General features: G+C 52.9%; 1 protein-coding gene across 3 annotated transcripts in view; it reads right to left on the minus strand.

Annotated features, from left to right (window-relative positions):
* Nucleotides 1-23043, minus strand: part of ELK3 (ETS transcription factor ELK3) — a 65001-nt gene that overhangs the window by 12506 nt on the left and 29452 nt on the right. For 2 of the 3 annotated variants that reach the window (XM_059681928.1, XM_059681927.1), the window contains exon 3: nt 4661-5440. The exons of the other annotated variant lie outside the window; for it this stretch is intronic. In XM_059681928.1, coding sequence (XP_059537911.1) covers nt 4661-5440 — 780 coding nt within the window. The remainder of the gene's footprint in view (nt 1-4660; nt 5441-23043) is intronic. 3 annotated transcript variants of the gene reach the window in all.

Here is a 23043-nt window from a genome sequence, read left to right on the forward strand (position 1 = left end):
GAAGCTAACAAACAGCCTGGGGCATGCACGCTCAGATTCAGGGTGAGTTCAAGCCCCAGTGCCTGCACATATCTGAGCTGAGCATCTTAAACATCACACGTGAGAGGAACAGCGGTCTGGGCATACCAGAAGAGCAATGCAATGTGCCGGCCTCTGATTCTGAACCAACTTCACATTGTTAGATGGAGAGAGCAAACAGAAGAGGGGAATGGAAGCAAGAGGGGCAGACGCCACAAGGTGCAGAAGATACAGAGGATCAGAAGCTCCTGCTGGCACCGCTTGGGCTTGCATGGTGCCTGGCTAGGAGCCAGGAGGGTTTCACAGCCTGGCTGCTCCCCGTCTCCGTCTGTGGCTCATGCCATCTGAGATAACACTCTTGCTCCTCTAGCCACAGTCCAATATGACCTTGATACTCTGGCAGCCATTCCCCTTGGCAGCTAAGCTCCTTGGTGCCCAGCTGGCTTTTGAATTCCCTTTTTTTCAGTCCCCCATAGTCCATGCTTAAAGTGCCTTTAGGGGATCATCAAGTCTGTCTACATTAGTAATCTGGTTTCTTCAACACTCATAATATACAAGAGTCATCTCAACTGTACTTCGTACAGGTCCCAGCAGATGCCCCACAAGTATTTTCAATGGTAAGGGAGGTGATGGTGTTGAGGAGGTTATGGTGTTGGGGAGGCAATGGTGTTGAGGGAGGTGATGGTGTTAAGGGGGAGGTGATGGTGTTAAGGGTGGTTATGATGTTGGGGGAGGCGATGGTGTTGGGGGAGGCGATGGTGTTGAGGGAGGTGATGGTGTTAAGGGTGGTTATGATGTTGGGGGAGGCGATGGTGTTGGGGGAGGCGATGGTGTTGAGGGAGGTGATGGTGTTAAGGGTGGTTATGATGTTGGGGGAGGCGATGGTGTTGGGGGAGGCGATGGTGTTGGGGGAGGCGATGGTGTTGGGGGAGGCGATGGTGTTGAGGGAGGTGATGGTGTTAAGGGTGGTTATGATGTTGGGGGAGGCGATGGTGTTGGGGGAGGCGATGGTGTTGAGGGAGGTGATGGTGTTAAGGGTGGTTATGATGTTGGGGGAGGCGATGGTGTTGGGGGAGGCGATGGTGTTGAGGGAGGTGATGGTGTTAAGGGTGGTTATGATGTTGGGGGAGGCGATGGTGTTGGGGAAGGCGATGGTGTTGGGGAGGCAATGGCGTTGGGGGGTCGGCTGATGATTTTCACGCACATCATTTTGCAGATGAAATTTCAAATCTGAATTGAAGCTTATACAAGGTATGCGGTTTAATAAGGTCCACAGAGGGCACTGTAACTACAAGACCCAAGTCATGCCAGGACTCTCCTAATCCTAACCCTTCCTCCTAATCCTACCTCCCCTCATCCTCCCATGTTTCCAGCTGAAAATAATTGGGAATTATTCTTAGAATAAAGAAGTAAAATATAAATAATAAATAAATAAAAATAAGTAAGTAGTTCTTGGAATACACTAAATTCTTGGGAATTTCACTTTCAGGGTATGAAATTGTTACAGCACAGCTTTCACCTCTTCTAAGGCCAACTGTTAAAAGTTTATAGGAGGTTCCTATAGGTGAGCAAACTGTCACGCTGCACAGCCCACAGAAGGGAGCAGGGTTTTGGGAAGGCAAAGTGCTCAAGTTCCTCTCTGAGCTGTGGGAGTGAGACGTCACTGTGCCTGTGGGAGGAAGGCTCCAAGCCCCCCTCAGGTGGATAGGGAACCCCCAGAGCAGCCCGAGAGCAAAGCGAAGTCTCACTCCTGCCCCAGGAAAATGGGTCCTCCCTGGGCTGCGGCCGGTAGCCTTCTGCAGCACGTGGGCTCCTCAGAGCAGATGCTGCTCTGTCCAATGGGGCGCACACAACAGTTCCTGGGGTGGGTCCTCAGGATCCAAATCCTGCACTGACTCAGCCCCCCGCCCCCAAATCCTCAAAGCCCTGAAGCTTGTCAAGACAGAAGCTCATGACTGTCTAACCACATTCCCTACAGCTGCAACTAATACAAAATAAGATTCAATGTAAACTAATTGGGGGGGGGGGCGGTATTTTTTTAGCTAAAATTCCATGACAGTCCCGGCTGATCTCAGAGAAACCAGCTGGGTGGACGCCCCCAATGCTGGAGCCCCACCCTTTCTCTGCTCTGCTTTTCTCTCTCTCCTGTCAGCCACTCTTGGCCACATACACCCATGCCAGGGGCAGAGCTGACGCTGCTGGAAGGTGAGGGGATGTCAAGTCCTCAGATGTGCCATCACCCAAAGGCAGCCCTTGACTCCCCTGACCCTGTTCAGAGCACTATGTGCTGTGCTTTCTTCACACCCCACCCCATCCACAGGCCCTTTCAGCCCAGGCCCCACTTCCACTCCACTCCTGTCCACTTCCACACCTGGCCCTTTGCCTCCGTCCTTCGGGAAGCCCGGGTCCCACTTCTGGGACTCCTGCTGCTCACTCACAGGTTGGCTGAGGACTTCACTCCCATCTGCCCTAGATACAGGTCATCTGGCTTTCCTACGCTTTCCTGCCCTGGTTTTAGGCCATTTCTAGAAGGATCTCTCTGCCCATCCTGAGCTTGGCATCCACCGTCTGCTCCCTCTCAAGCCGAGGCCCCCTCCTCCTCTCACCAGCCCAGCCAGACCATCCTTCATCCCACTGAGTGGAGCCCCCCTACATTCAGTGTCCAGGCCCAAAACCACAGGACTCTCCTGAGCCGACTGCCTCCGAGATGACTGCAGGGCTGGCAACCGTCCCAGTCTGTTCAGAGACAGTGAACGGGCGCTCAGGAAAGCAGATACCGAAATCAGAGTTGGCCTTGGCCTGGCTGGAGGCCTCTCTAAACCTTACATTGTAAACACAAAGTCGGCCAGGGGAGGGGATCTCTAGAATGTCCACCCTGCCCCGCTTCTCACGTTACTTCTCAGAGCTACTTCAGGCCACTGTTTCCGAGGCATTTACTCGGCCGTTCTTGCTTGGCTGGAAAATGCCCGATTGAAGAGCACAATTCTGCCCAGTAACTGCCTTAGCTCTCCCCTCCAGGGGGGCAGCCTCCTTAGCACCAGCTCACAAGCTTGAGCTGACACCAAATCCCTGGCCCCCAGTGTGGCGGGGAGAAGCCATGGAGAGGAGAATGGGAAGAGCTGCTTGCAGATGCCGTGCAGACTGTTATGATCAAGGACAACTGGGCGTTTTCCCGGTGAGTACCAATGTCCGGAGCACGGATTCCGGAGCAGACTACAGGGCTCAAATTCGCTTCTACCACCTATTAGCTGTGCAACCTTGGACAAATTACTCCAGCCCTGTGCCTCAGGTACCTCAGCTGGGAAAACGGGGCAATAACAGTGCCTACTTCATGGGGCTGAAAAACAGCCAAGGCAACGCATGCAAAGTGTTTAGTGCCTGGCCCACGAGAAAACCCCAATATAGGATGCTGCTGCTGCTGCTGCTCACGCCAGCAAGGACATCACGGCGATGAGTAGAGGCAGGAGACAGTTCCTGCTCCCGCCCGCCCAAAAGCATGTCCCCCACCTGGTGCCACAAAGCTCCATGACGACACCACCTGCCAGCTGTAGCGAGCTCTCTTACACCCGCTCTCCCATCCAGTCCTCACAGTAACGCATTTCACAGACGTGCAAACCGGCTCCAGAGCAAGTGCCCAGTCACATTCCACCACGCGGCCCAGCCAGGAACGCAGCCCAGGTCTGTGACCCCGAAGCCAAAACGCACCCCGTTTCCCAGAGGAAGCAGAAAACACCAGGCACCTGCTTTGCCTTTGCCCGGCAACTGCCAGCAGGACAAGAAAGAGCATCTGCCTTCTCCTTCGAGTTACTCTCGCCGCAGACGTCCCTGCTCCACACGTCTGCTGTCCTCTCCCTCCGGACACGGACCTGGCTTCCTCACGGTAGCTCTGCTCTCCCCGACTCTTCCTCTCAATGCTGGCCCGGCCCTTGTCATCCTGACTGTTAGTACTTATAAGGGACCACAGGACCCACAGCTCCACGTTGACCATCGCAAGGGCCGCAACAGTTAATATATATATGTATTTTTTTAATCCTCACCTGAGGATATTTTTCTATTGATTTAGACAGAGTGGAAGAGAGAGGGAAAGACAGAGAGAAATATCGATGTGAGAGAAACGCATTGATTGCTTGCCTCCTGCACACGCCCTGACCAGGGCACAGGCCAGGGAGGAGCCTGCAACCTCGGTACGTGCCCTTGACTGGAATTGAACCCGGGACCCTTCCGTCCGCAGGCCGGCGCTCTATGCACGGAGGCTAACCGGCTAGGGCTACATCTATTTTCTCATCAACAGAGAACAAATGGCTACTTATCAGGTTCCCCACCAGAGAGGACGCAGGCATAAAAATCTCACAACGCCCCAATGCCTTCTCAAGTGTCACTTGGCCCGTTCCGCCTTCCCCAGGACATCCCTGGACCGGCTCCAAGGGCCACCAAGAGCAAGAAACCAACCAAGCATCCCCTGCAGCCCATCTCCTGCCTTTTCTCCTGTGGATTCCTTGGTCTGGGGGTGGGAAAGTAACTTCCCTTCGCGTCCGCACAGGACCTTGTCCCTCGGGCCCTCGGATTATCCCCTGAAGGCAGAAGGAAGGCGGTGGGCGGCCCTCCTTCCCGCCTGCTGAGCCGAGTCTGGCGCGGCCCTTACCTGTGCGGTGAAGAAGGCTGGGGTGAGGGACCCCGAGGGCAGGGCCGGGCTGCTGAGGGCGATGGAGCCGAGGTCGGTGCCGGAGAGCAGCAGCGGAGGCGCGGAGATCTCCAGGCCTTTGGGTTTTTTGGCTTTGGGGGGGAGCGATGGAGACCGGGTCTTGGAGCCCGATGACAGGTTCAAGGGCTCCAGGGAATCCGAGTCGTGGCAGGCGGCCTCCAGGAAGAGGCTTCTGTGTTCAGAGGGGAGGGGCGAGTTGGGGGACGGGGACGGGGACCGAGAGGAGGAGGGCGAGGCGGACGAGATGCTGGCGGCGTTTGGCAGCATTAAAGAGGAGATCTTGGCGGAGACGGACGAGGCCAGGAAGGCCTCGGACGTGGAGGGCAGGGACACCACGGGCCTGCTGATGTGCTTGTCGGTTTTATTGGTGACAAACCTGATGACAGTCCTGACTTCTTCCACGGGAGGGCTGTCCTCCGGCGGCTCCTCCAGCTTCTCCGTCTTGATGGCCTTGAAGGGCTCGGGTGGGTTCTGCAGGGAGTTGATGGTGAAGGACGAGTACAGGCCTGAGTGGATGTACTCGTTGCGGCTGGTGCTCTTGAGGGCTGAGAGGCCGTGTCTGTGCGCCTCGCGGCCCTCGGGCGGCGCCTTGCAGTCCCGGTCCTGCAGCAGCAGGCTCTCCCGGCTGATCTCCACGGCGTGGGGGTCCATTTTCAGGATCTCCGGGAAGGAGACAAACTTGTAGACAAACTTCTGCCCAATCACCTTCTTGATGATGTTCTGTGGATCACACAAAAGGAGACATCGGGAAGGTCAGTGCCCCGGCGAAGTGGAGGAAGGGCTTCCTCAGAATGGGACTGTGCTGGCCCTGGCTGGTTTGGCTCAGTGGATTGAGTTGGCTCAGTTGGCCTGTGGACTGTGGGATCCCGGGTTCGATTCCGGACAAGGGCACATGCCCAGGTTGTGGCCTCGATCCCCAGTGGGGGGCGTGCAGGAGGCAGCCAATCAATGATTCTCTCTCATTCTCCCTTCCTCTCTGAAATCAATAAAAATATTTTTTTAAAAAAAAAAAAACAAGAAAGAAAAAAGAATGGGATTATGCTGAATACTCTGATTCCCACAGCCTGGCTACGGTGTCCCGCAGAGAGGACTAACGGTGGGGACAGAATCAGGTTTGCATTGAGGTTTGGCCAGTTACTAATGGTGTGATCGTCGGCAAATTGATTGTCTCCTCACCTGTGTTGCCTCGACCTAAATGCAACAACAGCTGTCACTTATTGAGCACTTGCTCTGCAGCTGGCACTGCTCATGCATTATCTCCTATATCTGCACAGCCCTCCTCAGAGGACGGTATTATTAAACTCCCATTTAAAACTTACATAACCCACACAGCCACGTGGTAGGTACGTGGTAGAGACAGCGTTTCCTTCACCATAATACAGTATTGTCTTACCTACCTCTGGGACTCGTGAGAATTCAATGCAATAATAATGGGAAAGCATTCCGTTCGCTGGAAGGCATTATGGAAACGTAAGTTATTATCACCAAACCCCACAATGTTTTCTTAAATCATGCAGCCATTTCTTCCTTTTTAAATTTTCTGCCAAGAGAGCCGCTGGGGGGGAAGCAAATTGTCTGCTTTGATATTTGCGGCAGTCATCCCGTATTCTAAGTTGCTAGTACCTGCTTCTGGCTCTTCGGTGTATGGCTCCCGTCCAAACACACGAGGGTTTAAATGTAAACCAATCATCACTGCAAACGTCTTCCTGCCCCCTTTGGGAGAACGGACTTCATATTAAAAGCTGTGCTAAATCGGAACAGTAGCAAACCTCTCTCAAATGCTCACGGGGGTCCGAGGTGCTCAAGGGAGACGGAGGTGGTCTCCCTCCAGCACTGGGAGCTAGCAGCGCCATCCCGTGGGAAAGGACTCGGTTTCCTTACAAACGGTTCCTTCTAAAACTTGGGTATGAGTGAAGGTTAAAAAGAACCATTTGGGGGAGAAGAGCTTTAGAAGGAGCTCCTATGGGTGCCTCCTCTGTCCCGGTGTTGGGCACAAGGTACCTCAGTTGCTCTCACACTGACCCTCTTGTAGGGTGGAAAGCTTCATCCCTATCACCTGAGCTGAGAGGTGGGGAGTTCTCTGCCCAAGAACCACCAAGGTCTACTCATGCGAAAGCCCAGGCTATTTCGCATTCCCACACACATTTGGGGGAATCAAAGAACCCCTCCATAGAGATAAATCTTGTTTTAAATTGAGCTATAGCTGACATATAACATGCAAATCACCACTTCCTTTCTGTGGGGAGAACATTTCAGACGTACTTACTGTCAAGGACACAACATGATCTGATATCTGCACATACTGCTACGTGATCACCACAAGTCTAGTTAACAGCCACGCGTAGTCACAAAATTAGTTATCCTGGTGATGAGAACTTGTAAGATCTGCTCTCTTAGCAACTTTCCAAGATACAAGAGAGGTGAAATTCAATTTAATTTTGATGTTCCTTTTACAGTCCTCGTTTGGTATATAACTCTTTTTTTCCTTCCCTGTGGTTACATTAGGGCATGCTAACTTGCCTGCTCTTAACTGGACCCTACGTCCCAGAAGAGAATTTAGCGAGCAGTCAGGAGGGAAGGGCATCTATACCACGCCACAGAGATTTCCAGAAGGAATGCCTCAGGGCAGGCATTTAAGAAAGCGACACATGAGTCAGCACTGGACACCCCAACAACACAGATCCCGGCAAAACCACTCCGCACCGCACGCTGGAACCCTCTCCCAGGGGAGCCCCCGGAGCCTGGCGCGCCAGAGTCAACGCTGAACAATTCATCCCAGCACCGGGGCTGCCCTTGACCCCACCGCATCCCGCCTATTCCCTCTGACCTCATCCTACACGCAACACCAGAGACCCTGAAAACCGCTGACAAACCTTCAGAGACATTTGTGAACTTAGTTCCACCGGGGCCTAACTGGCAGCATCTCCATGGGCGATGCACCAGGCCTGGGAGAAACCAGCCTCCAGCAGGAAAGGGTAAAATGAGGGCAACCTCCTTAAGTGCCACCGGATCCTGGTAAGAAAGCATCCTCGCCTGGTGCGCTCCTCTGCTAAAATTCTAACGTATTTTTGTTCTTCGCTCATCACATTCTTCCTCCTGAGGGAAAACTTTACTTTATCCTCAGCCGGGGGAGCACTCATCTAAACTGAGCGAATTGTTAGAGCCTAAATAATTACACAGAAGAAAAAAGAAAGAAGAAAAAAGAAAAAAGAAAGAAGAAAGAAGAAAAAAGAAAAAAGAATCATTTCTTCTGGCAGGTCTTGTAGACTGTTTTGTGTGTGTGTTTAATACCAACCCTTAATGTTATTATGGGATTCGGAACACAATGTCTGAGCAGGTGTTACCTTCACAAGCAAACCAGGAAGTAATTTGGGGCTGAGAGAGAAACGATACAAATGCCTCTCCTCCTCAAAAAATGGTTGGGAATGGAAAGGCATCGCAGGCAGAGAGCCGGGACTTGGTGCATCAAAAAGAACGTACAGAGCCCCAGCCGATGTGGCTCAGTTGGTTCAGCAGGCATCCATCCCCCTGCAGCAAGAGGTCACCAGTTCGATTCCCCATCACGGCACATGCTCTGGTTGCGGCCTCAATCCCCAGGAGGGGCAGGAGGCAGCAGATAGATGATTCTCTTTCATTGATATTTCTCCCTCTCCCTTCTTCTCTCTCTCTAAAAATTCGTAACAACAGGTTAAAAAAAATAAAGAACAACCCCTAAGACAAACAAAATGGGGTATATTCCCATAATAGATTCTCCAGCCTTCAAAGGAATGAAGTTCTGACACCTGTTACGACTCGGACGCTCCCTATGTGCCAAGTGAAGAGCCAGACACAGAAGGCCACATGTTGTATGGTTGATTCTGTTTCTATAAAATATCCAGAACAGCCCTAGCTGGTTTGGCTCAGTGGATAGAGCATCGGCCTGAGGACCGAAGTGTCCCGGCTTCGATTCCGGTCAAGGGCCCTGGTCAGGGGAGAAGCCTGCATCGATTTCTCTCTGTCTTTCCCTCTCTCTTCCACTCTCTCTAAAAATCAATGGAAAAATATCCTCGGGTGAGGATTAAAAAATAAAATTAAATAAAATATCCAGAACAGACGGATCTATAGGCAGAAAGTAGGTTAGTCCTCTCCTGGGTTTTGGGGGTGTGATGGGGGCACTGAGGGATTAGTGGAAAAGTTGTAATATTGTGCTGACGGGCGCATAACTCTGTGGATATACCCAAAGCCCCTGCATCGTGTACCTTGAATGGGTGAATGGGGAGATATCTGAATCATACTCCAATGAAGCTGTTCTGAAAACAGGACATGAGGAATCTGCACCCCCCACACACAGCTTTATTAAGATATAAATTGACATATAACATTGTGTGCACTTAAGCTGTACAGTGTGATCATCTGATGCACTTATATATTGCAAAATGACTCCCACAGCTGGGTTAGTTAACACCTCCATCACCTCACATAATCACCACTTCCTTTTTGTGGGGAGAACATTTAAGATGCACTTACTGTCTAAGCAACTTTCAAGCATATTACGGTATATTGTTAACTGGTCACCATGCTGCACATTAGATGCCCGGAACTTACTCATTGGATCGCTGGAAGTCTGGACCCTTTGACCAACCACTCCCCCAGCCCCCCAGGCCCTGGAAACTATCAATCTATTCCCTGTTTCTATGAGTTTTGGTTTTTTAGATTCCACATTCAGTATGCGTAACATTATACAGTATCTGTCCTTCTCTGACTGACTCAGTTCACTTAGCATAATGCCCTCAGGGTCCATCCAGAACATCAGAAATTGAATGTGAGGGCGATCTGGCTGCGACATCTGTCACCCCATTGATCGCCAGGGTTGATTCGGCTGATCTGGCTGGCTAGGCGGGTGTCCCCCTCCTCCCTCACCGATCCATGTGCGTCCCTCCAGAACATGAGAAATTGTAAGGACGTTACAGGTTTACATGGAAGACGTGAGAACCTTCCATGGCTGGGTGGTGACTGCCTTAACAAGCCAAACCTCCTTTGCGTGCAAAACAAGGAGATGCCCCAAAGGGCACTGAACTCGGCCACAGCAAGAAGGGCCCGTCAGTAGCCGGGGCCTCCGCCAAGAGAGCTTTTTAGGGAACGGTTACAGTGACAAGATGGGGACAACTTACAGAGCTGACCCAGAGGAGGAAGAAAGGGGGGCGGGTGCCTAGTAGGGTTACCATTGTGAGTCCGCAAAAGACAGAGTTTATTCTTGTGACTGGGAATTGAACCGTGACCTCCTGGTTCATAGGTCAACACTCAACCACTGAGCCATGCTGGCCAGGCTTTTGTCCCCACTTTAGAGAAGAGCAAATTGAGGCTCGGGGGGGTATAAATTACCGATGGTCACACACTAGCTAGCACTTGGGCAGCCTGGCCCCGGAGCACTTGGCCACAATGGAAAGCGATACAAGACTCAGGCCAAGTGAGATAGCTCAGGATACGAGAGCACATGGGGATGGGCTCTTATGATGGAAAGTGATGAGGATGTTTAGGAAAAGTCTGATTTGCTCACCCCTTCCTCCCAGACTCACAAGTATTTGTTGCCGACAGTTGCCTGGGAACCTGATACAACGCTGTCTGTCTGACGAGCTGAGCGGCTCTCTCCAGCGTGGTTTCAGGGGGACAGCTGCACATCTGCTTCCCTTCACACACACAGGACCAGCCTCTTCGGCCATCATTTCCCAGGAAGTGCGTATTCACAACCAGTGTGGACTGCTGACCCGCACTCGTGTTGAGGTTACAGGCGGCGAGGACGGGCCGCCATCAGTAGGGGCGACAGTAACAGCTACTGTGCAGGCCCAGGCGTCAGTGGAAGCTCAGGTCCGGAACTGCTCCTCCCGCCATCCCCATGTCCCAGTGGGTGCTCTGAGGATGCAGGAGCTTAAAGGGGAAGCAGTCCATGTGAGCAGGACGGTGGGCGGACTTAGGCAAAGGAATCCTGCCCGACTCACCAGCTACCTGTGGCAGTGGGAGGGTCTCCCTGTGTTACTTCGCCCGAATGGAATGGAGGACACTGGGAGCACAGGTCCCCTTTCCATCCCCCCCCCCCCATGCCAGTCACAGACCTAGGGATAAAAACCGATGCGTCCTGGGGTGTGCTCCAATACGTGTACACACACTGACTGCCTCCTCCCACTGCCTTCTCCTGTTCAGCAATCCCATACAGTGGATACATCAGAAATGTCTGCTAACTATTGTGATTTTAGAAAAAAAAATTGTACACAGTGCTAAGTAATGAGAGATGCTTATGGAACTGAATTTACCTCTTAATTTTGACGTCATTAAGGATCATGTTAGCTGCATGTTTGTTGGGTGAGTGACTCCCCCCGGGGAGAGAACTGACCTGGGCAGGAAGCCAGTGGCTTCACCTCACAAGGGCCCCGATTTTCTGTGGCTAATCCCCAGGCTGGTCACAACCCCATGTGACTGCGTCCTGTTCGTACACCTGCTGGCCTTTAAAAAATGAAAACCCCCATTCAGACAGCGGGGCCATATGCAAACCCCTATCACCTCACACCTGCTACAAGAGCTTAACAAACTGTAATTCCACATCAGCTCTGGCCTGGCACTGGTTTTGATCTAAGGCAGCGGTTCTCAACATGTGGGTCACGACCCCTTTGAGGGTCGAATGACCCTCTCACAGGGGTCGCCTAAGACCATCGGGAAACACATATATAATTACATATTGTTTTTGTGATTAATCACTATGCTTTAATTATGTTCAATTTGTAACAATGAAATTGGGGGTCACCACAACATGAGGAACTGTGTTAAAGGGTCGGGCATTAGGAAGGTTGAGAACCACTGATCTAAGGTCACGAGTGGGCCTTTCCTGTGCTCAGACTTCTTATCCCAGCTCTCATTTCCACCAGTGCTCCATGCCCCCAGGCTGCACCTGCCCCAGGAGGAGCCGGACCAGTCATGGGCCCCTACCAGTACCGCTACAGCCCCCCTGAATTTTCCACCTTTGGGGGCTCCCAGGAGCTGAAGGACTCCTTTTCTCTGATTTTGCATCTTTCCTATCTCGTTCTCCAAGCTGAGAAATGTCAGCAGCTCACTAGGCAGGCAGGAAAGGACATGCAGATGATTCCAAGCAAACAGCCCAGCCCTTTCCTAACCCAGCACCCACTGCAGGGCTCAATACAGGGGGCTGGGGGGTGGACCTTTCCATAAATACCCGCTGGACCCTGTCACAAGAGCGGCCACGGCCTGAGTCACTGCCTGGGTGCAAATGCCACCCCTGTCTCTTAGCAGCCAAGTGCCTCAGTTTCCTCATCTACAAAATGGGTACTGACCTACCACCTGCCTCATGGGAGATAATTCATAGGACGCTTACAGCAGAAGGCCTAAGACAGCCACGCATGATAAGCCCACAATATTTATTTGCTCTTAGTAGTAGTATAATTATTTCTATTCTCCCCTGTAAACAAAAGCAAAACCAAACCACCCTCTATCAGCTCCAATGACAACTGACTGCTCAAAATCAAACCTCCCAGAAGGCTGTGCAGCCCCCTCCCGCTTTATCCAGTTCTGGGTGATGAGATGGGCCCATGGCAGGCACAATTACATCTGGTTTACAGGCCTCGACCAAGCAGGGGAAACATGATGTTTTATTTAGTTGGGTTCAGACAAGAAATAGACGCAAGGCTTACAGTATGACATGCCTGGCGTGGCCAGCGCTTGACATCCACTGTGAAGAAAACCTCACACATTCCAATTCATTCAGGGGTGGGGGCCGCAGATGTGAACAATCGCGGGTTCCATGTGTGCCCACGTCCAGCCCGACAAGTGGTGCAGACACTCACCAGACACCGGCTGATCTCCACATTCCCGGTGCTCTCAGAGCAGGACACGCCTGCCCAGACGGGAGGAGCACCCCAGCTCTGCGGTGTCGGCAGTGGCCCAGTCGGGCTCAGCCTCGGGGGAGTGCCATGCAGGCTGCTGCCCTGAATGCCTGCCACCGAGATCCGGGGGTGGGGAAGTGGGATGGAGTTATTTTGGGGACATTCATTTTCCCACATGAAAGGAACCAGCGGCCAGAAAGGGCAAAGGAAAGAAGCATTTACAGGGGCCTGGATGTACTGTACACACACATTGCAGCATGGGCACTATGATCCCATTTTAAAGATGAAGAAGTTGAGGTTCTTGGTTGGAAGTGAGGCTATGCCCAATTCTCCACCCCATAGAGCTAGGTTAACTACTGGGAGGGCCCTCCAATGGAATACCTTGCAGCTATGTTAGAGGCTAATGCATTGTTAACATGTGCCCATGTCTTTAAATATACATTAGGTTAAAAAAAACATGCATGGGATCTTCTATTATTTTAACGAAATAAATATACAGGGTGGGGCAAAGGTAGGTTTACCATTGTGAGTACACAAAACACAGAGTTTATTCTTTTTTGTATTTTTTTATTTTTTTAAATATATTTTATTGATTTTTTACAGAGAGGAAGGGAGAGGGAGAGGGAAAGAGAGTTAGAAACATCGATGAGAGGGAAACATCGATCAGCTGCCTCCTGCACATCTCCCTACTGGGGATGTGCCCGCAACCCAGGTACATGCCCTTGACCGGAATCGAACCTGGGACCCTTCAGTCCGCAGGCCGACGCTCTATCCACTGAGCCAAACCGGTTAGGGCTTTTTGTAATTTTTAAAAAATAATTCTTTATTGTTGAAAGTATGACATATATCCCCTTTCCCCTCCATATATGCATGGCCTCGTCCACAGAGTTTATTCTTGTATTATTGTTTAATTATTGTATTTTCCATATGAACAACTGTAAACCTACTTTTGCCCTACCGTGTATATTAAATAAAAGGAGAAAGAAAAATTAATCTCAAAAGATGTATAATAAAATTTAATGGTGGTAGGTTTACCATTGACTTATAATTTCTTTTTTTGCTTATCTGCATTTTCACATTTTTAAATATATGTGTAATACATGTATTACTTACCGAATTCAGACTATATATTTTCATTTCTTGGCAATGTCAGCTTTATTTTTAAATATTTTTTAAATTGATTTTTAGAGAGAGAGGAAAGGAGAGGGAGAGATGGAAACATCGAGAAAGGAACTTCATCCACCGGCTGCCTCCTGCACACCCCCTACTGGGGATCGAGCCTGCAACCCGGGTATATGCCCTGACCGGATATCAAACCAGCGACCTCTTGGTGCCTGGGTCAACGCTCAATGGCTGGGCCACACCAGCTGAGCATGACTTTTATTTTTTTAAAGAAAAAGAATCAGTCACTGGTGGAGCTGAAGTCTGAACCCAATCCTATCCAGAGCCAAAACGGAGCCCTCCTGTTCCGCCATCACACCCTCTCCCAGAAAGCAGCTGCTGCTGGCTCAGAGGCTGCTGCTAACTCAACCCGTCAGAACCGTGGGCGCTGCATGCCAGAGCACTCGTGGGGGAGCCCAGGGTGCTGGGAAACCAGCGTTGGGTGTAGGAAGCATGGTCCTTGTCATTCGGGTATTTCTAGCTCCTGGGAAGTAAGGCCGGCCCTCCCTGAGGCCTGTTCTTTCACCAGGAATAGAACTGCCTCTGCCCACCCTCAGGTAAAGGAGGTGCCTGCTTTGATGGGGTACCTTGCACGAGGTACCAGGAACCTGGTGGTCCCACGCCAGCAGACTGAACATCGAAAGCCCACCTCTAAGTGGGTGACATCCAAGAGGCAAGGATGACATTCTGAGGATGTGGTGGGTGGGGATTTTGGGAGGGCACCCACATTCACTTCACTGCCCGGGAAGAGGCAGCCCCAGGGAGAGGCCGCTCCAGTAATGGGCCCCGGAGCCCTTTCAGAGCTGCTCTGTCGGGCGGCAGGTGTGGGGTGAGCCTTGCCACAGCCAATTCCTAGCAGAGCCCAATGCTGCCAGCCAGCCGCTCCGTGCTCCCTCAGGCCCAGGAGGCTGGGGATGACAGGAGGCAGGGGACGACCGGAAGCTAATGTCCATACACACACAGCCTGGTGATGGCCCCCAGGAGCAGCAGAGGTGCTCGCAGGAGCTCGGGGAAGCGCTGACCGGCTCCTCTGAGCATCCACGGGCCTGAGAGCTGCTCGCAAAGGGCACAGGCCCAGTGGTGATGTGGACTGACCTGGGTTCAAATCCCAGCTTCTCGACTTCCTATGACCTTGGGAAGGGGTATTGAACTTCCGCAGGCCTCAGTTTGCTCACTTCTAAAAGGGACATAAAGATGCCTCACTGGGTAGTTTTTTCTAAAAGGACAACGTATGTCAGTGCCCAATTCGTGTAGGTCCTCAAAACGTGACCCAGTGGAACTTCCCTTAGCAAGCGATGATGTCATTGCAGAGCACCCTCACTATGTCACACTGTCTGTCCATTTCATTTGGCCTTCAAGTCATCTCAGTTCCCTCCATGGGACCTGGCTTTGCCATTTACCGAAGGTTATGCACTATCTCCCGTAAGCCCTCACCACTCCGATGCCCACTTTCCAGAGGAGGGATCCTGGGCTCCAAGCTGCGTTCACAAACAAGTAAGTGAGCTCAGGCTGCCAGCTGCCCAGCCAACACCCTGTCTTCAGCGCCTCCTCTGGTTTCCCTCCCAGACCACGGTCTGACTCACCCTTTCCCGACACAAACCCCGACTGTCCTCTCTCCAAAGTCAGAACAAGTACTCACTGTAGGAGTCATGCTCAGCGTCCCTCCTCTCTAACAGGCCAACATTCTCTCAACAAACACGGAAGATGCTCTCCTTGCGAGGCTCAGAGGAACAGGAGAGGAAGTGAATCCGGCCTCTGTCCCCAGAACGTCCGGCGGGTGCTGGCCCGGGCAGTGGCAGCCCCTGCCTCCTGTCATCCCCAGCCTCCTGGGCCTCAGGGGGCACGGAGCGGCTGGCTGGCAGCATTGGGCTCTGCTAGGAATTGGCTGTGGGCAAGGCTCACCCCACACCTGCCGCCCGACAGAGCAGCTCTGAAAGGGCTCCGGGGCCCATTACTGGAGTGGCCTCTCCCTGGGGCTGCCTCTTCCCGGGCAGTGAAATGAATGTGGGTGCCCTCCCAAAACCCCCACCCACCACATCCTCAGAACGTGACCTCATTTGGAATAGGGTCTTTGCACATGTGATCAGTTAAGGATGTTGGGATGGATCTGACTGCAGTGAGAGTGGCACTGAATTCCATGATTGGCATCTTTCGAAGAGGAAAGGACACAGACTCAGTGAGGAGGCCTCGTGGAGACAGAGGCAGGACCCACCAGAAGCCAGAGAGGCCAGGAAGGACCCGCCCCCAGAGCCTTCAGAGGGTACACGGCCCTGCCCACACTTTGACTTCAGACTTCTGATCTTCAGGACTGAGAGAATAAATGTGTGTTGTTTTGTTTTTTAATACATTTTTATTGATTTCAGAGAGGAAGGCAGAGGGAGAGATAGAAAGATCAATGATGAGAGAATCATTGATTGGCTGCCTCCTGCAGGCCCCCTACTGGGGACCGAGCCCACAAATCCGGCATGTGCCCTTGACTGGAATCGAACTTGGACCCTTCAGTCCACAAACTGACACTCTATCCACTCAGCCAAGCTGGCCAGGGCTAACGTCTGCTGTTTTGAGACACCGTGTAGGTGGGGCTTTGTTATAGCAGCCCCAGAAAACCTACACCCTCAAACCTACTTGTTAAAGTCTCCGTCGACTGGGGCGGGAGGCACAGTGTCCTGAGGGCTCAGCCTGCTGTCACGTTGCCAGAGGCCCTGGGTCAGGCAAAGCCTGGGCTTCAGGTTTCATTCTGGAGCGTGCACACTCGCACACGCACATACACCCACTCACCCCACTTCCAACTTCTAAGAATAGCGAGCTGCAATAAAGGGCTCCAGCTCTGGCTCGGAACTGGCCAGCTCCCGGGGGAGGTTTCCTTGTGGTTTGAGTTGGGAAGTCTGTCTCCCCTGGCACCGCAGGCTGCAGCGGGAGCCCGCCTCCACACCCCCTGGCGTGAAATCGCCGATGATGACAGGCGCCTGGCGGGACTCGCGGCCCAGGGGGGCTCGGGATGAACGTTAGCAGCATTTTTTTACCCTCACTGAACGCTCCCGACTCTCTTTCAACATCCAAGGGTATTTTTATTAAAGGCCTCTGGAGTGTTAATAAATAAAACCGAAAACTGCTCCCCCAGTATGTCCTCCTCTGCTTTCCCTGCCAGGCAGGGAGCTGCCAGCAGCCAGCTTCCAGTTTGGAGTGGCCACCTGCCACCTGGCAGATGGCTGGGGGAGTCAGAGCCACAGGTGGTCGGGGAGTGTGTTCTCATCCCCGCGGCTTTGCCACCGATTTTCTTGAAAATCACCTTCCACCTGGGTCCTCACTCACTCAAAGAGGGGCAGGCGGGCAGGATGGTTGGTTAGGTGCTGCCAGCCATGACATTCTAAGACGACGGACTTCCTTCTGTGCCACGGAGCAGCCTGTCTGCTCATCCCCAGGCTCACTCACCTGCCTCCTCCACCTTCACTGGGCACCCCAGGCCCCAGGCTGCAGAGATGCTGGGCATGATAAGAAAGAAGGGCGCCGGTCAGGGAGTGCAGGCACCAGCGGGAGGAGTGGAGCAGAGAGGAGTGTGAGGATGAGCTGGGTGGCCGGGCAGGAGAGGCAGAGGGACCGGTCAGGCAAGGATGAGGTTCCAGTAGATGCGAGTGAGGGTTGCAGGGCAGGTGGCACCCAGATGGTGCAGGGAGTTTGGAGTCTTTCCCAGAGGCCACCGGGAGCTACGCTCTGGTCTGGTTTTCTTTAGGAAACGTCATCTGGACACATGGAAGTCTGGGGTGTTCGGAGGCCCCCAGAACCATCGCCTCCTGTTTTCAGCTGGCTCTGAGAGTGCTGCCAGGAGGTGTTCTCCTGTCACTTCGAACAACATACACTGGGGGGCTGTCCTCCTCTCTCTGCCTGCCCTGGGGTGATAATCAGCACTATTGGGAATATGGGGTTCAGGTTTGGGCCCATGGCTCTCTACCTATGTGATCCTCCAGCTTCATAATCCTGAGCGTGGACTCGGGGGTCAAGACTCCTAGGTGGAAAGCTCTGCTGCTTACCAGCTACTTCGTCTTGGATCGGTTACTTAACTTCTCTGAGACTCAGTATTCCCACCTCTAAAATGGGCCCATGACCAACCATGATGACAGGCCTGTGAGCTCCCCTCCTTACGTCACAGACCTGGGGCAGGAACTGAGATAACTGTGTCTGGAGCCCAGGCAGGCGGCGGGGAGGAGCAGCTGGGCCAGTGGGCAGACGGTGGGTGGTGGGTGGTAGGATGTGAAGGTTAGTGTTATCAGTGTGCTGACACAACCACTAAATGTCCTGCAGCAAGAAGCCCAGAAAGAAGCAGGAACGCTCGTGCCAGCACGCCGGTGTGGGCTTGGGCTGCAGCCTGACGTCACTGGAGTTGGCCAGGCTGCCCGAGCGCTGGCATCTGAGCGCTGAGCACGGCAGCCTTACCAACCGTGTGGAAGGTACTCCCAAGACTCGGGGTGTTTCTTAGCAACTGCCTATTTGGGGGGAACACTGGGTGCCACAGGGAGGCTGGCTTGGAAGCCTGTGCAAGGCAGGCAGCATCCTCCGCCAACGTGCCGTGCCCCCGGCAGCCCCGCCCCCTTGGGCCTGCTGCTCTCCCCCAGGCCACGTGATGAGACCGGACCTCCACGCGGCCGCCAGCTCCCCGGCAGGTCTCCAGGCGGCTCCCAGGGCCAAAGGCTTGCAGAGAGGCCCTGGAGCCCAGTTGCCATCTGTTGTGCTTCAGACCATCTGAGCTGCTGACAGGACACGGGGGGGGGCAGGGGGGAGAAGACACCCAGCAAAGCACAGCAGGGCCCCCCACATGTACACCCAGGGCTGGGCACACACAAGCATCCTGAATGGAGTCCAAAAGAGATGGGTCTCCTTGGCAAACAACACAGGTGTTCTAGAAGGCTCCAGGATACAAACGCTTGCCGGATTTGGGTTCTTTCTCCACTCTGGCAGCCAATACATCATTCTGTCTTTGCAAAATTTATTTTGGGGAATTAAAAAATTCTGCCCGGGTCCGGCTTCCTGGCACGGGCGGTCGCTATCGGGTATGTGATAGTCATGCGAACATCCTCCTGTCGCGACTGCACGCCCCATTTTAAATGAATTATCCAATTCGGCTAAGAAGGGGATGCGTTCCACTTCCAGGAATCTGCTGCCAGTGGCTCTGTCTTGATGGCTCTCCCCCTAAACCCCTTCCAATTAAAACCAAGGCTGTTCGGTACAGTGTGAGAAGGAGCGGGGGTGTTGCTGTGGAGACGGGAGGATTTCTCATCATATCAACGTTTCGATCTCCCGATGGGAGGGGAGGGGAGCTGGCAACACTTGCCGCCTCCCGCTGGGATGAGTGTTCGCTGCCAACAAGGACAAAAGCTCTGTTGGACGTTGGACCGAAAAAGGATGAAGGATGGTGTAAGCTTCCAGGTCTCCTTCTGCAGCAACCCGAGAGTCCTGGCTTCAGCTTCTATGAGCACAAGACAGTAGCTGGGCATATGCAAGAGGCAGGCAGACTCCCCCGTTTTCCTTCTCTGCCGCCCACCCCCCCCCCCGCCCCCAGGCAGTGCTAGAGAGGGGCTTGCAGGCCCTGATACTGGGTGGCGCCAACTCAGCCAGCAGACAGAGATCCATTTGTGGGAACTGGCCAGAAAGATCAGGGACACGATCGATGCCGGGAAGAGTAAGAGGAGGCAAAGATTTTTGTTTCTAAAATGCAGATCTGGTCATGGCATTCCCTTGCTTATAGCCCTTCATTAGCTCTCCGTTGCCCTCGCCATAAAGTTCCAACTCTTTGGCATGAGGCACCTCATGCTCCATTTCCCACCCACTCTTCCACACCCCTCTCTCCCTCGTTCCCTAAATAAATCCTCCGTGGCTGAAAAGTCACACACCTGCCTGCCTTAGCACATGCTGTTCCCTGGCCTGGTAGGTCCTTTCCCAGCTTTTGTCAGCCTGGTACAGTCACCCTCATTCCTCCAGATCTGGTTCCTGAGCTCCCGGTGGCCTTCTCGCCGCCTCCCCGTCTCTCCTGGAAGATGCTGGAATCACGACCCAGCTAGCGTCTGCTACCTCGCGCTCTATTATGGTTGGTTGGCATGTCTGCCTCCCGACCAGGAGCTGAGCCGCTCAAGGGGAGTGGGTATGTTTTAGAAGGAATGGCTGAACAATGGAGGAGAAGGCAGAGGTGAAGGAAAGGGGCCACGCCAGCTGGAGATGGGTGTGTAACTAAAACCACTCAGAGCTCATCTGGAAGCCAATACCCAGCAGTTCCTCGCGCCCCTCTGACCTGGGCCGCGAGGCGTGTGGGCAGCCAACGGGGTCAGTTCCAGGTGTGCTGTGGGCACCGACCCCTCTCTTCTCCACCTGAGCACCCCCGGGATGAGAGACTGCAACACCCAGTCCATCCGATGTGGTTAAGGAGCGAAAAGGGCTGTTAACATGTTCATAAATAAACCCTCTGAAAGAGATCAATATCGGGTTATAGATGTACCTTCTGGAAGAGTCAGTTTAAACTTCAGGAAAAAAATAACCCCTACCCCCAAATTCAACCGGTCAGAACCACAACGAACAAACCCACCTCCGAAGGCGCGAGGCTGAGACGGCTGCCTGGGAAGGAGGAACGGGAATGCTCAGGCACAAACTACATGTCCCGTTGGGTCTCTACCAGCTCGGGTGTCTGCCCCTCGTGGACTCAGACACAGGCGTCCTCCCATTAACCTGAATGCTTCCAAGCTAAACAGGGGCCTTCAGTCCACGCCCGGGCATAAAGCAAGGGGCATCCAGGGCTGGGAAGCACTCCTTTGCTGCAATTTATTTGGGTTTGCCCAGCAGCCTCTTCAAAAACGAAGTGGGGGAAGCAGTCCTTGGCAATGCTCAGCTGCAAACCCCAGGCCCTCCAGCCTTTCCTGTGCCCGGGAAATGAGCAAGCCACAGACACACAGGCTGGGTGGGGAACCTCAGAGGCCAGCGCCAGGTCTCCGCCATGGCTAACCGGGGGCTGCAGCCACCAGGCCCAGCTCTGCTTCCCATCTAAGTCCTTTACCGCTGAGATCCCAGAGAGTCTGAATCCCTCCCAGGCAGGTCTCGGTGTCTTCACCTGTTTCCTCCCTGGGGACAGCACGGTGCCTGGCACATGGTGGGCACACTGGGACGTGCCTGTCACAGAATCTAGTTCCGTCCCTGCTGCTGAATCTAGCTGCTGCCTCTGTCATGGGGAGAAGTTTTCCCCAAGGATTTGCTGGACCAAGCCATCATCTCCAAGGCTCTCTCTCCCTGTGCAGTCCTGAAAAGCTAAATGAAAACCTGGCAGTATGTGAACTAGAGATATGTGTTATGGGTAGAAGGATGTCCCCCCCAAAAAGAAATGGGGAAGTCCTAACTCCCATACCTGTGACTGTGACTTTTTTTGGAAGGAGGGTCTTTGCTGATGCAACCAATTTAAGATGAGGTCATGAAGATAGGCCCTAGTCCAGTGATGGCGAACCTTTTGAGCTCGGCGTGTCAGCATTTTGAAAAACCCTAACTTAACTCTGGTGCCGTGTCATATATAGAAGTTTTGATATTTGCAACCATAGTAAAATAGATTTATATTTTTGATATTTATTTTATATACTTAAATGCCATTTAACAAAGAAAAATCAACCAAAAAAATGAGTTTGCGTGTCACCTCTGACATGCGTGTCACAGGTTCGCCATCACTGCCCTAGTCCAACAGACCTGGTGTCCTTATAGGAGGGAAATTTGAAGAGAGAGACACACAGGAAGAATGCCATGTGAGGACAGAGGCGGAGACTAGAGCGATGCCGCTACTGGCCAAGCTAGACCACCAGGAGCCAGGGAGAGGCAAGGAGGGGTTCTACCCAGAGTCTCAGAGCATGGCCCTGCCGAGACTGGATTTCAGGCTTCTGGCCTCCAGGTCTGAGACAAGAAATACCTGTTGCTGCAAGCCACACACTTTGTGGTCACTTGTTACAGCAGCCCTCGGAAATTAATACTGTACAATGCGCGTGTTTAACTGTAACACTTACTTAACGTCAACATTTATCTGAGTGATTTGTGTTTGGGTAGTGTCCACTGCATTATGTGGTCCGCTGGCTCATTCATTTAACATGAACTGAGCAACTAATGCATGCGAGAGCCTGCACAGGGTCCCAGAGCCGCAAAAGTGGGTGAGCCAGGAGACCACGTGAGGACAGCTTTGGAGGGAGCCAGCTATATACACAGCCATGTGAAGGCCATGCAGCACGTTAATAAGCACGGATAGCAGAAATGAGGAGCACGTTAATAAGCACGGATAGCAGAAATGAGGAGCATTTATTGTGTGCCACCAAGTGCCTGGCAGTGCTGAGCGCCTCTTGTCACATTTACTCCTACACAAACCGACGAGGGAAGGTGCTGTTACGATGCCCGCTTTCCGATGGGTGAACTTCGGCTCAGAGACCTGGGGACTGCGGGACTCCAGCCTGGACCATGCCGGCCACTCAGAAGAGATGGAGACTCGCTCCAACTGGGGTGTGCAGAACAATGTGCGCTTTGGTTCAGAGGGGCGGGGAAGAGTCACTTAAATAGGAAAACATCTTCATAGATGAATTTTCAGAACAGCCAACATAGACAAAAATAGGCCACCAGGCCTGGCCAGTGTGACTCAACAGGTAAGCATCGACCCAGGAACCAAGAGGTCGCCAGTTCAATTCCAGGTCAGGGCACATGCCTGGGTTGAGGGCTCGATCCCCAGTGGGGGACCTGCAGGAGCAGCCGATCAATGATGTTCCTCTCTCATTGATGTTTCTCCCTCTCTCTCCCTTCCTTGCTCTCTAAAAATCAATAAAAAAAAATATATATTTTTTTTTAAAAAAATAGGCTATTGGGTAAAGAACCTGTGGCCATCCCTCTTCAGTCATTAACAAGCACAACCCAGCGCTCCTGATGGCTCACAGGGACGCGAGCTGTCCTCTCTGTGTGGCCCGTGCCGGAAGGCAGGACAAAGGTCCCCATTTCCTCCCTTGCACCTGCCTGAGCTTTTCCGATGAGCGATAAGGAACAGAGCATCTGTCATTACTCTGGTTCATCTTTGTGGCACCTGATGTGTCTGGGGCACTGCTCTCAGCTAATGTGTGAACTCGGCTAATCCCCAGCACAGGCCCACAGTGCAGACTCTATTACACCCATTTCACCAAAAAGGACGCCGAGACCCAGCGAGATGAGGCGAAGCACCGAGTCAGAGCTGGACTCAAACCCGGACACGCCAGCCCAGAGTTCATGCTGTCACAGCCTTGCTGGAGGAGGGTGGGGCGGTTTTGG

Source organism: Myotis daubentonii, chromosome 2 (genome assembly GCF_963259705.1).
Source record: "Myotis daubentonii chromosome 2, mMyoDau2.1, whole genome shotgun sequence".
NCBI classification, from domain to species: domain Eukaryota; kingdom Metazoa; phylum Chordata; class Mammalia; order Chiroptera; family Vespertilionidae; genus Myotis; species Myotis daubentonii.